Below are 12,796 nucleotides of genomic sequence, written 5' to 3'. Positions count from 1 at the left end.
CCACATGGTTACAATACTATATATTGCGAATAATCTAACTTTCTAGTTTTATTGACTCGAGTGTACGTTTGTAACCAAAATGTAAAAGCCTGTAGGTATGTTATGTATATCCGAAAAAATAAGTCCTTTCGTTAATGTTTCTGCAAAATATTATGTTATTATATTAATTTTGAGAGACGGCTGTAAATAACTCTTACTCCGAAGACTTCGGTGATACTGCTCTTGTTATTCATATGAGATATAGTGGTCTATACCACTGAAAGATTAAACAATTTTTTTTCAATAAGTTATGAATTAAGTATAACATTAGGATATAACATTAAACGATGTAATAATAATAAAGTTTTAATCGTTATATTTATATTTTTTAACATATATTTGATATTAACTTCAGAAAAATATTATAGCTGAGTTTTTCAAAAAATTAAAATAAAAAGACAGTAAGCACCTATTGTTTGTTCAAAATAACAACATAATTTTTGAACAAATCCACAAACAAATTGTATGCTTAAATTAAAACAACGTATAAAAAGTTCAGCAATATCCATTTAGGTATTAAATAAACATTATATTCAAAATTCATCGTACAGATGAATAGCTTATTAGTTTACGTATGAAGAGTCTTTCATTTAGGCCTTTTGAGGTAATGTAAATAGAAAATGTGTCATCCAACAGGCGCATATTCATTTGTGAAAAAAATAGCGTAGCAATCTAGGAGATACTATATAGAATACTTAAACGTCACTTAAATATTTAAATCCAACTCAACTATTTGAGACGCCGTTATCTGATAATTAGGTTATTTTATTCTAGGAACTTCGTTGAAAATGACAAATTCATAATTATGAATTAACTTAACTTAATTTCACAATCAATTATAATTGAATAAAGGATTTTTGTATTTTAATACTAGAGACGACATTGAACCGCCATTTTGTTTATGGTCTCGGACAGTTAAGTCGTTTTTAGCGCCACTTGTGATTTGTTAAATAATATGTTCAATTGTTTCATTTGAATTTTAAGAGTAACTGGGTGAATAATTCAGATTAGTGATTTTTTTGCTAAAATAAATTAAGTTTGCGATATTTTGTTTTGTTTGTAAATAGTTGTTTATTTTTGTGTTTAGTACCACTTCAGGACGCTAAATTTATAATTTCGTATACGTCATTCGAAGTTCAATCGATAAGAGTTGAGACTTGAAAGTGACTTGAAATAGCCAACACCACTAATATAAAAATCGTATACTAAATCCTTGCTTATTCCAAAGCTTCTTATTACATTACATGGTATTTTGTATCTCTAGTCCTTTTTACTAAGATGTATTTTTTTAATTGTACCTAAATTATTTTTAATTTATAGTAACATGCATATAAATATGAGAGTAAATTAGGAAATTATAAAAGTACTCATCTCAATAAGTATTTAAAAATATCAAATTATTAAATTATAATCGACTACCTATACGAATGAGGAAAACTGTGTTATGTATTATTTAATTTAAAATTGAAACTACGTAAATTAATTGATAAACAGGAGATAATTACATAAGTAACTAAACTATGTAAAATATACAAATTAATTTGCGATTTAATTATTTCATTTCAAAATATTGGCAATTTATCACACAACTTCCTCACTTAAAATAAATAATTTATATCAAATTGATCGGTTGTTAAGAGGAGTCTTAAAAAAAATCTTGTTTCTTATAAAAAAACCAGTCATAAAAACAATTTTTAAGGTAATAAAAACCATTTAATTTTACAAATAACTTTATTTGGATTTTGAACCTAATATATATAACAATTAAATAATAGAAGACATATTTTTCTAATAAATCAAATGTAATTCATAATTTAAATACTTATGTATATTAAAGCGCTTCCACGTCAGCTTTGGCGGGAACCGCGTCATTTTTCAGATAACCCTGTAATAACATTTCATTAATAAAATATATATATATTTGGACTGAAAAATAAATGTGATTATGTAAATCTTATAGTAATCTTATATAATATTTTATATTTATAATAGTTGGCGGACTAACTAAATGGTTAGAGGCCATAGAAAATAAATACATACACACATATAAAAAATAATAAACATTCCTTAAATCACCAATGTGCCATCAACCATGGGTACTAAAGACTCCCACCCTTAGCTTGTTAAGGGCAACAAATGAATATGGGTACAGTATTTCGGTAAATATGAGTAAAGTATGTATGTAAAATTATTACTATTAATATTAAATCACCTCTTGCATCGTGACGTGTGTGTTGTAGGAGCAATATTGGACCGTCATTTTGTCGGGGTGACAGCGCAGACGGTGCGAGCGCAGCGTGGACGCGTACGAGAAGCGCTCGTCGCACCACTTACACGTCAGCGGCTTGTCGCCCGTGTGCGTGTACATGTGCACCTGCAACGTGCACGTCGCATAACGTAAGCCCAATGTTCCCACATTACGAATGACATTACATGTTACAAAAGATATCATAGGTTCATATATTGTCTAGTAAAAAATTATGTAATAACAATAAAGCATGATTTCATTTAAATTTGATAGGTATCAAGATTTTTCGGTATTTGTTGTTCTAATACAGCAGAAAAGTTCAAGTTAATAATGATAATATAGTAACGCATAAAAATATTGGCAAATTCAATTCGCTTTGTTTTTTACTTATATGTTTACTACAAATTTGATGAATATTATTCAATGTGTAGTCTCAGTTTGTTATATAAACAATATGTTTTTGTTACAAATAGCAAGAGGTTCGTAATTTTATTCATAAAAATATTCTTGTGACAGTCTTAAGGAAAGTTTTAAAAAATACTTGCATGTATTTAAATCATGAATAAGGAACTCGTATGTTGTATATTATGTTATCTATTATTATCTAATTATATATGAGGATGTTAAATTTTTAGAAACAACAACTATAACCTATTTTATAGATACATATATAAAAAGATCAATTTAATATTTTAATCGTGGTCATATGTTTAATCTCCATTTCCAGACATGAGGTTCGAGGGGCTTGACGCAAACAATATTAATTTTATGCTCGATCCATGAAAGTTGTCATACTTTGAGCGTCTGCCGGCGCTTGAAGGCCTTGTTGCAGTAGGAGCACACGTGGCGACACTTGTCCTCGTGCACGAGCAGGTGCTTGCGCAGCGTGCGCCGACTGTTGAGCACGCGGTTGCACACGTAGCACGCGTACGACGTGTCCTCGTGCGTGTCCATGTGCGTCTTTAGGTTCGAATATGTTTTGAATCTATGAGAAAAACAAACAGTTAACTAAACTGAAGTGATTGTTAATTTAAATAATATTTAGAGCAGTTCTAAAAATCTGGCTGACCTACGACAGTTCGACTACAATTCGCCCAGTAGTAGCGGCATGGCGCGGTACCTGGTGAACTATTCCCATTGAATAATACTGAATATTTCAACATGATGCGACTCACGGCTTGGAGCACTTCCGGCAGACGAAGGGCTTGTCGTCGCTGTGGATGGCGCGGTGCTGGCGCAGCTCGCCGTTGGTGCCGCACGCGTACCCGCACAGGTCGCACACGTAGCTCTTGATCTTGTCGTGCACCACGCGCTTGTGCGACGTGGCCGCCGACGGGGTCGTGAACCTGCACGCACGTTATCATATTTATTCGGAGATGACGCATTTTGGAGATTGTTTTTAACAAGGATTTTTTCTTTTTTTAATACTCCATCTTATAGTAAATGATCACTCCCCTCCCTAGACTTTCGCGACATAAAATAATTTTACTATTCCTGACATCGCCAATGAGCAACTAAATCAGATGCTCCATACGCCCTTCCAACCCAGAACACGACAATGCTTAGTAATGATATTTGGCCGTAGAATATGTGTTAAGTGAGTGAGAAACTATCGACGGGTTACCACCAATTCCGCTCGTTAAGGCCTTCCTTTGACTAAAGGAACTTCCTTGAGGTGATTACTTACGAACCAACCAAAGGTAGGTGTGGACTTTCATATGCTTGACTGAATGTAGGATACAAAAACTCACTTAGTCAACTCTTACGATATTGGTGGCTTAAGATAAAATGACTATTCTCCTCTTTCTTCTATTCGACCGATGCCCGACAGTACGACGTACACGCGCGTTTGCTCAAATTTTTCAATATAGAGATTCTTTTGATACATATTTACTAAATAAAATTAACTAAATATGCTTTCCACTTACTTTAGCTCACATATTTCACAGCTATATATTTTTCTTTCTTCTATAGGTATATGTACACGCATATGAGATTTCAACGAGTCTTTTGAAGTGAAGATTTTATCACAAGAAGAACAACAAAACTTTCGTTCTGACTTTGGCACATGTCTCATTTTATGTTTATTCATAGCAGCTATTGTTTTTGTTATTCGTGGACATTTGTCACAACTGAAAAATAAGTTATACAAAAATTATATAAATTTCATTTCATTTTATTTCCGACTGAATTAGGACAAGCACTGACATAGTTTGTATTGTAATTCATCTTATTTGTTGTTAATCTATATATATATATATATATATATATATATAGTATGTAATCGACTGCTACTACTTAGATACGAATGAAATTGTTATTTACTCGTATGTTAAATTTTCCGAAATTTATTATTATTTACATTTTAGTTTTTATCAAGTTCTCACTTTTTCGAAACATTATTATTATAGATTATTAGACCAACCAACTGTTAAATCATATCAAGAACTGTAGAACTGTTTTAATCTAAAGTTTATTATTAAAATGCTAAGTTAGCTAAGCAGACAAACATACAAATAAATTAATTTTTTTTGAGTTTGAGCTTGCCATTAATAGAATAACAATTATTTACTCACCAGATAACATTTGGATTTTTGTGATCTTGTACATGTTTATATAAAACTGATTTAGACTTAAGAGTAATACCACAAATACAATTGACCACTGGTGTTATCTTGTGTTCCCGTTCGGAATGTGACTTTAAATTATACCAACTCTTACATTGCTTTTGACAAGTAGAACATGTGAAACTGAAATCAATTAATCACATACTTATTATTGTCCATAACATTAGATAAATATAATAATCCAATTTAAAGGTATAGCATACTTTACAAAATCTGTGACATTTAAACTTGAATACTTATTTTCATTCTGTTTATCTGATTCAGATTCTTCGGTATCCTTTTTAAGTTTTCTGCTTTCTATCCTGTGGTCCGACACATGTTTGTAAAGAACACTCTTAGACCTAATGATAAAGCCACATACACAAAACAAGACTGGTTTACTTTTGTGGATTTTTGCATAATGAACTCTTAATCCACTCCACGTTTTCACAGCTTCTTCACATACACTACATTCTAACCTTAAATGTTAATTATTATAAATTATATAATTTTTCAAGTTGTCACAAATTCAAATTATAAAAAAAGTATATAAACTTATTTTAATTGAATATATCAACATACAAAACTTACTTGCTAGTTACTTACTTGACAAAATCTCTAATGTTTAGATTGGATTTCTTTAATATTTTTTTGAGTTCAATTTCCTCTGTTTCACTTAATACTTTTCTTTTAGTCTTTTTCGCCTTAAGTTCTTTTAGTGTTGCAAGTGTCATAGCATCACTCATGTCTTCATCATCATCATCACTATCATTTTTATTATCATTATCATAATCTTCAGCTTCAAAACCAGACATAGATTCATCATTATTGATTGCACCTACAAAATTATATCATTATTATAAGTTTATTTATAACTTCACTTATAAATCAAAATTTAGGCTCATATGAAAATAAAATATTTTTTTTATTAAAATGATCTTTTACAAATACTGTACTTTACTTTCTTCTCGTTCTTTAAAGAGCAAACAAAACTAAATATTTTTATATTACATAAAGGCAATATATTTTATAATTTAAAATATATCTAATATTTATGTATAATATAATATAATATAATATAATTTTTTAACCAATATTATTTTAAACAAAATTCTCTATACTCACTCACTAAATCATCAGCAGTTAATTCATGTTTAACCTGAAAAAAAAAATTTTAGTCAAATTATTATTTTTATTTTGTAATAACAAAAATAATTTACTTAGAGACATTGTACTAAAATTAAATATTGGTATAGTACACAGCCGTAAGCATAAACTTGACCTATAGTACATTTCTAGGTCTTGAAGGAATTAAGGGAGCCGAGGGGGCTGAGATTGCACGGTATTGTTGTTGATTGGATTCTCATTTGTTATTCAACTACTTTAATTTGGGAAAAAGTGTACATTTTGCTATGCCCTACTTTTGACATTCTGTGCTCATGACTTGTGCCATGTAATATAGAAGTAAGTGATGTCCATAAATTTCTTACTTCTGGACAAAGAATTTTGTGTTTTCGCAGGAGGTTAGAGCTTAAACATTCTACCATGTTTCTGTACTGGGGGCTGGGGGTTTTACATTTTGAAGAGCAAAACACTGAGGTTTTTTTACTTTTTCTCTCAATATTGTTGACATTTTGAGGTGAATAATTATAAACACAAAATAAACATGAGATGAGAGCATTACTCAGTTCTTACATGCCTGCATTAGAACTCATAATCATTTGTTAATATGCACATATATTTTCAACTAGACCATTTTAGCTCTGACTATTGATATTTATTTGTTAACAAGCTATGTTTTTTTATATCTAATGAAATTCTATTTTTTTTTTAATGAACGTATTATATTATTCATTAAATAAAAAATAGTCCAGCAAATTAAGGACACTATAAAGTATCACATAATATTGGTTACTGTAATTTGAATCTTCCTTTGACGACTTAATTAATTAATCAATTTATAAATGCAATATTTAAATACCTCTGACTTAATAGGTGGTATATTAAAATCTATTCCAATATCTTCCTCAAGTTTTATTGTATATTTTTCACATGTGTCTAAATACATTTTTCTTAATGTTTCTTGTACTTTAAAACATTCTAAAACAAATAGCTGAAACGTAACCATTTTTTCTTCACAATTTAGACAGACTTTAGTAGGTAAATCATCATGTTCAGCAACCTGAAAGTTGAAAATGTTATTGTTAAGTATTGTTTTTACCAAGTAACATTTTTTAAAAGTAAAAATACAGAATATTGATTAATTATATCTTGTTTTTTTTTTAAATGTATAAACACATATCTTTACACATCTAGAAAACAATGTCCAGATTTAAAACAAAGCAACATTTTCTCATAACTTATAAATCGTTTCGCTGTAACAAAAAACGATTATAGCAAATTAAAACACTTACTGGTATTTGCATAAAGTCTTGTATCATTTTAAGTATATTTTTATTGTTTTCATCTTTTAAATCCTTAGAAAACTCATCCTTTTTTGCACATAATCGACACAATTCTTTTATGTTCAGAGCCATTTTCATTATTCACAATAAATATACATGGTCACAGAGCAATAACGAAATTATAAAATGTATAATAACATTGCAAAAATCAGTAAATAAGAACATATAAGTTCTAGTTTATACATAAAAAATAGAAATAACACAATACTTGTAACTTGTAAGATGTTTTAAAGCACTAATGCAGATAATAAAAGCATCATATCACATACAGCATATTATAGACTATTGTCATTCAAATAAAATGGTATTTAATTTACAGTACTGTACAAGTGTGAAGGAATTAACAATAATAATATTTTTTATTTGAAAAATCTCAGCATTACAGTTATTACACCAAGTCACTTATATCTACACTAATTACTTAACAATTTTTTAAATATTCTTACTAATTATGACAACAACACTACTAAGGACGAATGAAATAAAATTTAGTAAAAATAAAATTAATAAAATATAAAATAAATCTATTTAGGAGCTACAAAACATCTTTAAAATTCTGGAATATATAGAATTGTTTGAATATAGTATAAAATAAATCACAAAACATGTCTACATCTCGACAACAAAGTAGGAAGCTATTTAAAAGTTTAACAGCCCTAGCAGTGGGGCTGTTGCTAGCTTGGGGAGTATGCCACATAGGTGGGTAACAAAACAATCTATGTTGCCGTCTTCCAACACCACGCATATATTGGTCGGGGACATACAAATATATGGATTCAGCAGTGCTATCCACCCTATTTACTAGAATTAAATAGTAAAATTTTATATGTGCGGATTCCCACCTAAGTTCCCGCCTCCAGGAATTAATCGAAGTGGCATATTTCCTTATAATAAATTTTATATTATAGAATACTATCAAATTAGATGTATCTTTTAAGTTTAGTAATAATTACAAACAAATGTTATAGAAGCAAAAAAGATTGTACAGATCTACTGTCTGATAGATATGTATTGCAATTATTATTGTCATGTTTTAAGTATTGATATTAAATAACATGTAGATTGTACAGATCATCAAGCTATTTTTGTAAATATATTGTTTTTTACTTTTCGACTGCTTGTTAGCCATTCTTCATAATTCAATCAAATAGTTTTGAAATGAATGGCAATAATAGTTTTTACTAAGCGGGTAAAATTATCTTTAATCTGTGTATTTGATCTGCGTCGTTCCAAAGTTTCCAAACTTCCAACTGTCATAGCTTGAGTTGATGTTTCTAAAGTGTAACGTAAATAATTATAAAATATCAAAAACATACTGCAAAAGTTATTCTTTTAATCTTTCATAAATAATGAGTACATTTTGATATGGAGTTTCTAACATGGATCTACACAGCAAAATATTTTGTCAAAACCTATATATTTGATTAAGAATTTCGTTTCGCGCTTGTATCAAGCAAAATGGATTTTCACTCAGATATTGTTGAAACTGTTACGCCATGCCTATCTTACGAAAATATGAATTATTGGAAAACTGAAGATAGTGGTTATCATACTCCGGGATCATTAGAAAGCTCAGAAATATCAGGTGAAAATTTCAATCACGCAATCTTTAACGATAAATTAAGTTTCACAGGCCAGTTTCAAGTTGATTGCTTAAATCTTTCTAAAGAATTTAGTCCAAGATTAAAGTATAGTACTGGCTTAATAAGATCAAGTGAAAGTTATAATGAATCCCCCCAAAACCGCAGAGGGCTTAAGCGGGCATATCAGGAAGAAACAGAGAACACAGAGACAAACCACAACTCTGTTCCAACTCCCACTAGTATATTATCTGGTGGTTTGCGTATGCTGAGGTGTAGTGATAACCATACTTTAAATGTTAGTGTTTCTTCTGTAAATTTAGGCCATACAAACATTTTAGAAGCAGAATTACTCTCATTAAATGATCACATACATCTTACATACCCAACAACACCAGTAAAAAAAATTTGCAGAAATAGTTGTAAACTAAGTCCATTCAATGCAAGAAGACTATGGAGAGACAGAGATAATTTTGTAATACATTCTCTTACTTGTGAAACCCGAGAATTGCAACCATTAACAAAATCTCTTGGCACCAATAACAAAGTAAATGTGTTTCAATTTAAACCTAATGAGAAGTTTGATATGATTAAGATGTTATACCAGTATGCAAATGTGATGCCTGCAATAATGAAAATATTTCAATACCTGTCACATGAAGATGTTCATAATTTCACTATGGTCAGCCAGCTGTGGCAAAAAGTGTGGGAAGATGTTAGCAGGGTAAAAACGATTAAAAGGGAATATGTACATTTTCTAAGAAATGCTAGGGAAAATCAGGAAAATAAAATGTCTACACCAAAAAATGGTTTTAAACATCAAATGAGGCCATTAATGGAGATTCATAATATTCAATATAACAACCAGCAAACCAGCTCCCAGAAGAGCCCTCCAGGAACACCTAGAACAATCAAGTTTAAAAGATATGCTAAGGTAATTTTTAAAAAAACAGAAAAACATATATTACAATTTAATTTTATTAAAATCAAAAATAAATTTATAAATAATACTATATATTTTTTAGGCAGCTGCATTGGATTCACGTAAACAGTTACCTTGCATTAAGTGTCAACGACCTGCCAAAGTAACAGAAGAAAGCTCAGGAGAGGTGTGGGTTGAATGCACAAGTATTACCTGTTGTCACCAGTTTTGTAGGCTTTGCATGGGAGAAAGACATTCGGATAAGAAATGTATTCAATATGACCTGGATGGGCCAAGTCCATCGAAAAGACAGAAAAACACATATTCCATTGGTACAAAAAAAAGTAGAAAAAACTTAAAAAGACTCCTGTGCCCCTAACATTCTTAGAGATCAAATTTTTATACCAGTGATTCTAGTAATAAAATGTAAGCATTTCATATCCAAAGATATGATTTAAAAAATCATTGTGTGAGAGATTACTATGATATAAATTTATAGTAATTGGGAAAAACTATGGTCTGATAATGTGCCATTTATAATAAATAATATATAGCATTAAAATTCATTTTATGCCTCATCAAGCAAGTCACAATATCTCTAAAAACGGTAACTTTTGTATTGTAAATTATTATGTTTAGTACTGTCTGCTGTTACTTAATAGTTACTTTATTTTCTTTATTTATTTATGATTGTAACTATATTGTTTTATATATTGATAATTAAAATTCAAAAATATCACAACCTTTTCACAGTGAAGTCTTTTTGGTAAAATAAAATTCATATTAGTAACATGTTAAAAATGATTAATACAAATAATTACATTATAAATGAATAATGTTTACTATTGTAAAGTAACACTAAAAAAAAGATAAATGTCAAAATTATTTCTTTAGTTTAACAATGAGTCTGAAAATGCATGAAATTGCATTGCTTAAGAATAAATTTTATGTTTATTGATGGCACTCAAGTTAGAATAATGTTTCAGACTGATATTTTATAGCAATAAATTGCTTAAATTAGGTTGTCTGCGTTATGATTAGTAAGAATGAGAGCTTAGTATTTTAATCTCGAATTTTGGTTTTTCATTTATGTTTTTTTTTTTAATCTGAAATTTACTATAACTGAACCTTATTAATTAACAATAAGAATTGTTTAAAATAAGTACAAAGAATCATCAACTGTGATATTAAATATAATATTTCAGTAATTTCCATACTTTTTGCATATTCAAATAATCTAGGTTTTTACATTCTCAAATGTATTAGATTGTTATAAGATCATGATACAGTTGTAAATGTTTAACTTACTCATAGGAACTAACAAAGGTACTACTAAGTGAGACATCACAGCTATTGCATTTATTAGAATTTGTAATAAATAAGAAATTTCTAAGTATAAGTTAATGTCTGAACTCATCCAAACCATAAATGAATAGATTTAGTAATTATTTCGATTTTATCACATCATATCATTAATAGTCAAGATTATTTCTTAAATAATTAGTATACAATAAATTAAATCTCGTTTTTAAACAAAAGTTAACAAAAATTGACAATACTCCTAATTTTTTCTAGTCCTACAATCTTATCAGTTATTATCAATGTAACTACAAAATGAATAATTATCATTTTAAAATTATAATTGTCATTAAAATTCCGCTTCGACACTATATAAGTAAATGTTATAAATATGATTGGAATCTTAAGATATTTTCGCCAAATTTTAACAACTTTGGTAGACGTTGAAGCTTTAAGAACGGTAGCGCGGGAAACCAGCTTGGTTACTTATATTCATCACGATCAAAACCTGTTCTTGAAACGGCAATACTTAACCAGCACAGCGAAAATTAAATCATATAAATACAATACAGTAAAAAAAAACTTATTAACCAAAAATAAAAAGAATATCAAAAAACATTCGGCAATGTGACATTTTAAATTCGTTCATACCATTCACTACATTTGTAATTTTTTTTTTAAACTCAATTACTTTACATATGCAATGAGTATATGCTAACATCTACCTATTCTTATTAATTATTAAACAATTATATGTTCCATTGAACTATTAATTTCTTGAAACACAAATATATAAATTAAATTGTTAAGGTGTTCAAGGCAATGTTATAAGGTATTCAAAGACGCAAAAAACTTAAAAAGTAACAGCCTCACATTATCTTCTCAGTTCTTATTTCATAATCATACATACGAAACCGGTTCGATTGCATGATTCTCATTGTAAATTTATAATGATATATTTTTTAAGTGTTTTAGTTTTAAATAAATACAAGTAGTTTTAATGTTTTTAATTGTAATTATTTTAAGTAGATGTAGTTATTTAGTAATATTTTTGATGGAGGGGATTATGTCCAGGCAAGATTTTTTGAAGCAAAAAATCCTCACACGGTTTTTCAATCTGAATGTATTTATTGGTGCCCTCTTAATGTGAAACCGTAAGTTTTTGTCTGGCGAATTTAACGTTTAAGAAATTTTGCGAAAACGCTTTATTCAAGATGGCGGTTGACGTTCGCTCCTCAAATATTAAAAACTTGGATTCACAGTTAGGGGTGCCTATAATAGGGACTTCTTGTTTAGCATCTTCATTTTCGATGCTATCTACTTTGAACTAGATATAAAGTTTTGCAAACGTATTAGGACCAATTTTTCCTAGGTAGTATATTTTTTATCAGTGAGATTTTAAATATCTTATTTCATATAATGAAAAAATAATTATTAATCTTGGTGTAAAGGCTTATTTTTGATGATAAAACGTGTATAGATAAAATTTTACACATCACGAAAGAAACATTTTGTAGTAATATATTTTATTAATTGTTCATTCCAATTATGATGCCATGAGAATTGTCAGTGCCTTTAGTGTGAAAAGCATTTATTATATTTTTTTTTGATGTGCAACGTTTGTCTACCTGTCTAAT

The 12,796-nt window shown here is 29.0% G+C and overlaps 2 protein-coding genes across 2 annotated transcripts; one reads left to right on the top strand and one right to left on the bottom strand.

The window, feature by feature from the left end:
* Positions 1 to 1,780: 1,780 nt before the first annotated feature.
* On the bottom strand, positions 1,781 to 7,577 carry LOC125064045 (zinc finger protein 43-like). Its single transcript, XM_047670825.1, has 11 exons — positions 7,308 to 7,577; positions 6,875 to 7,075; positions 6,019 to 6,052; positions 5,500 to 5,731; positions 5,118 to 5,372; positions 4,864 to 5,037; positions 4,216 to 4,419; positions 3,463 to 3,633; positions 3,083 to 3,272; positions 2,252 to 2,413; positions 1,781 to 1,924 (listed from the first exon to the last, which is right to left on the bottom strand). The coding sequence occupies exons 1-11, from the start codon at positions 7,434 to 7,436 to the stop codon at positions 1,871 to 1,873; spliced, it is 1,806 nt and encodes a 601-aa protein (XP_047526781.1). The 5' UTR covers positions 7,437 to 7,577; the 3' UTR covers positions 1,781 to 1,870.
* Positions 7,578 to 8,615: 1,038 nt separating this feature from the next.
* LOC125064427 lies at positions 8,616 to 10,605 on the top strand. Its single transcript, XM_047671429.1, has 2 exons — positions 8,616 to 9,872; positions 9,964 to 10,605. Exons 1-2 carry the CDS (start codon positions 8,817 to 8,819, stop codon positions 10,237 to 10,239), a joined length of 1,332 nt encoding a protein of 443 aa, XP_047527385.1. The 5' UTR covers positions 8,616 to 8,816; the 3' UTR covers positions 10,240 to 10,605.
* Positions 10,606 to 12,796: the final 2,191 nt, after the last annotated feature.

Source organism: Vanessa atalanta, chromosome 1, assembly GCF_905147765.1.
Source record: "Vanessa atalanta chromosome 1, ilVanAtal1.2, whole genome shotgun sequence".
Classification (NCBI taxonomy): Eukaryota; Metazoa; Arthropoda; class Insecta; order Lepidoptera; family Nymphalidae; genus Vanessa; species Vanessa atalanta.
This window is presented reverse-complemented; position numbering and strand designations above follow the sequence as displayed.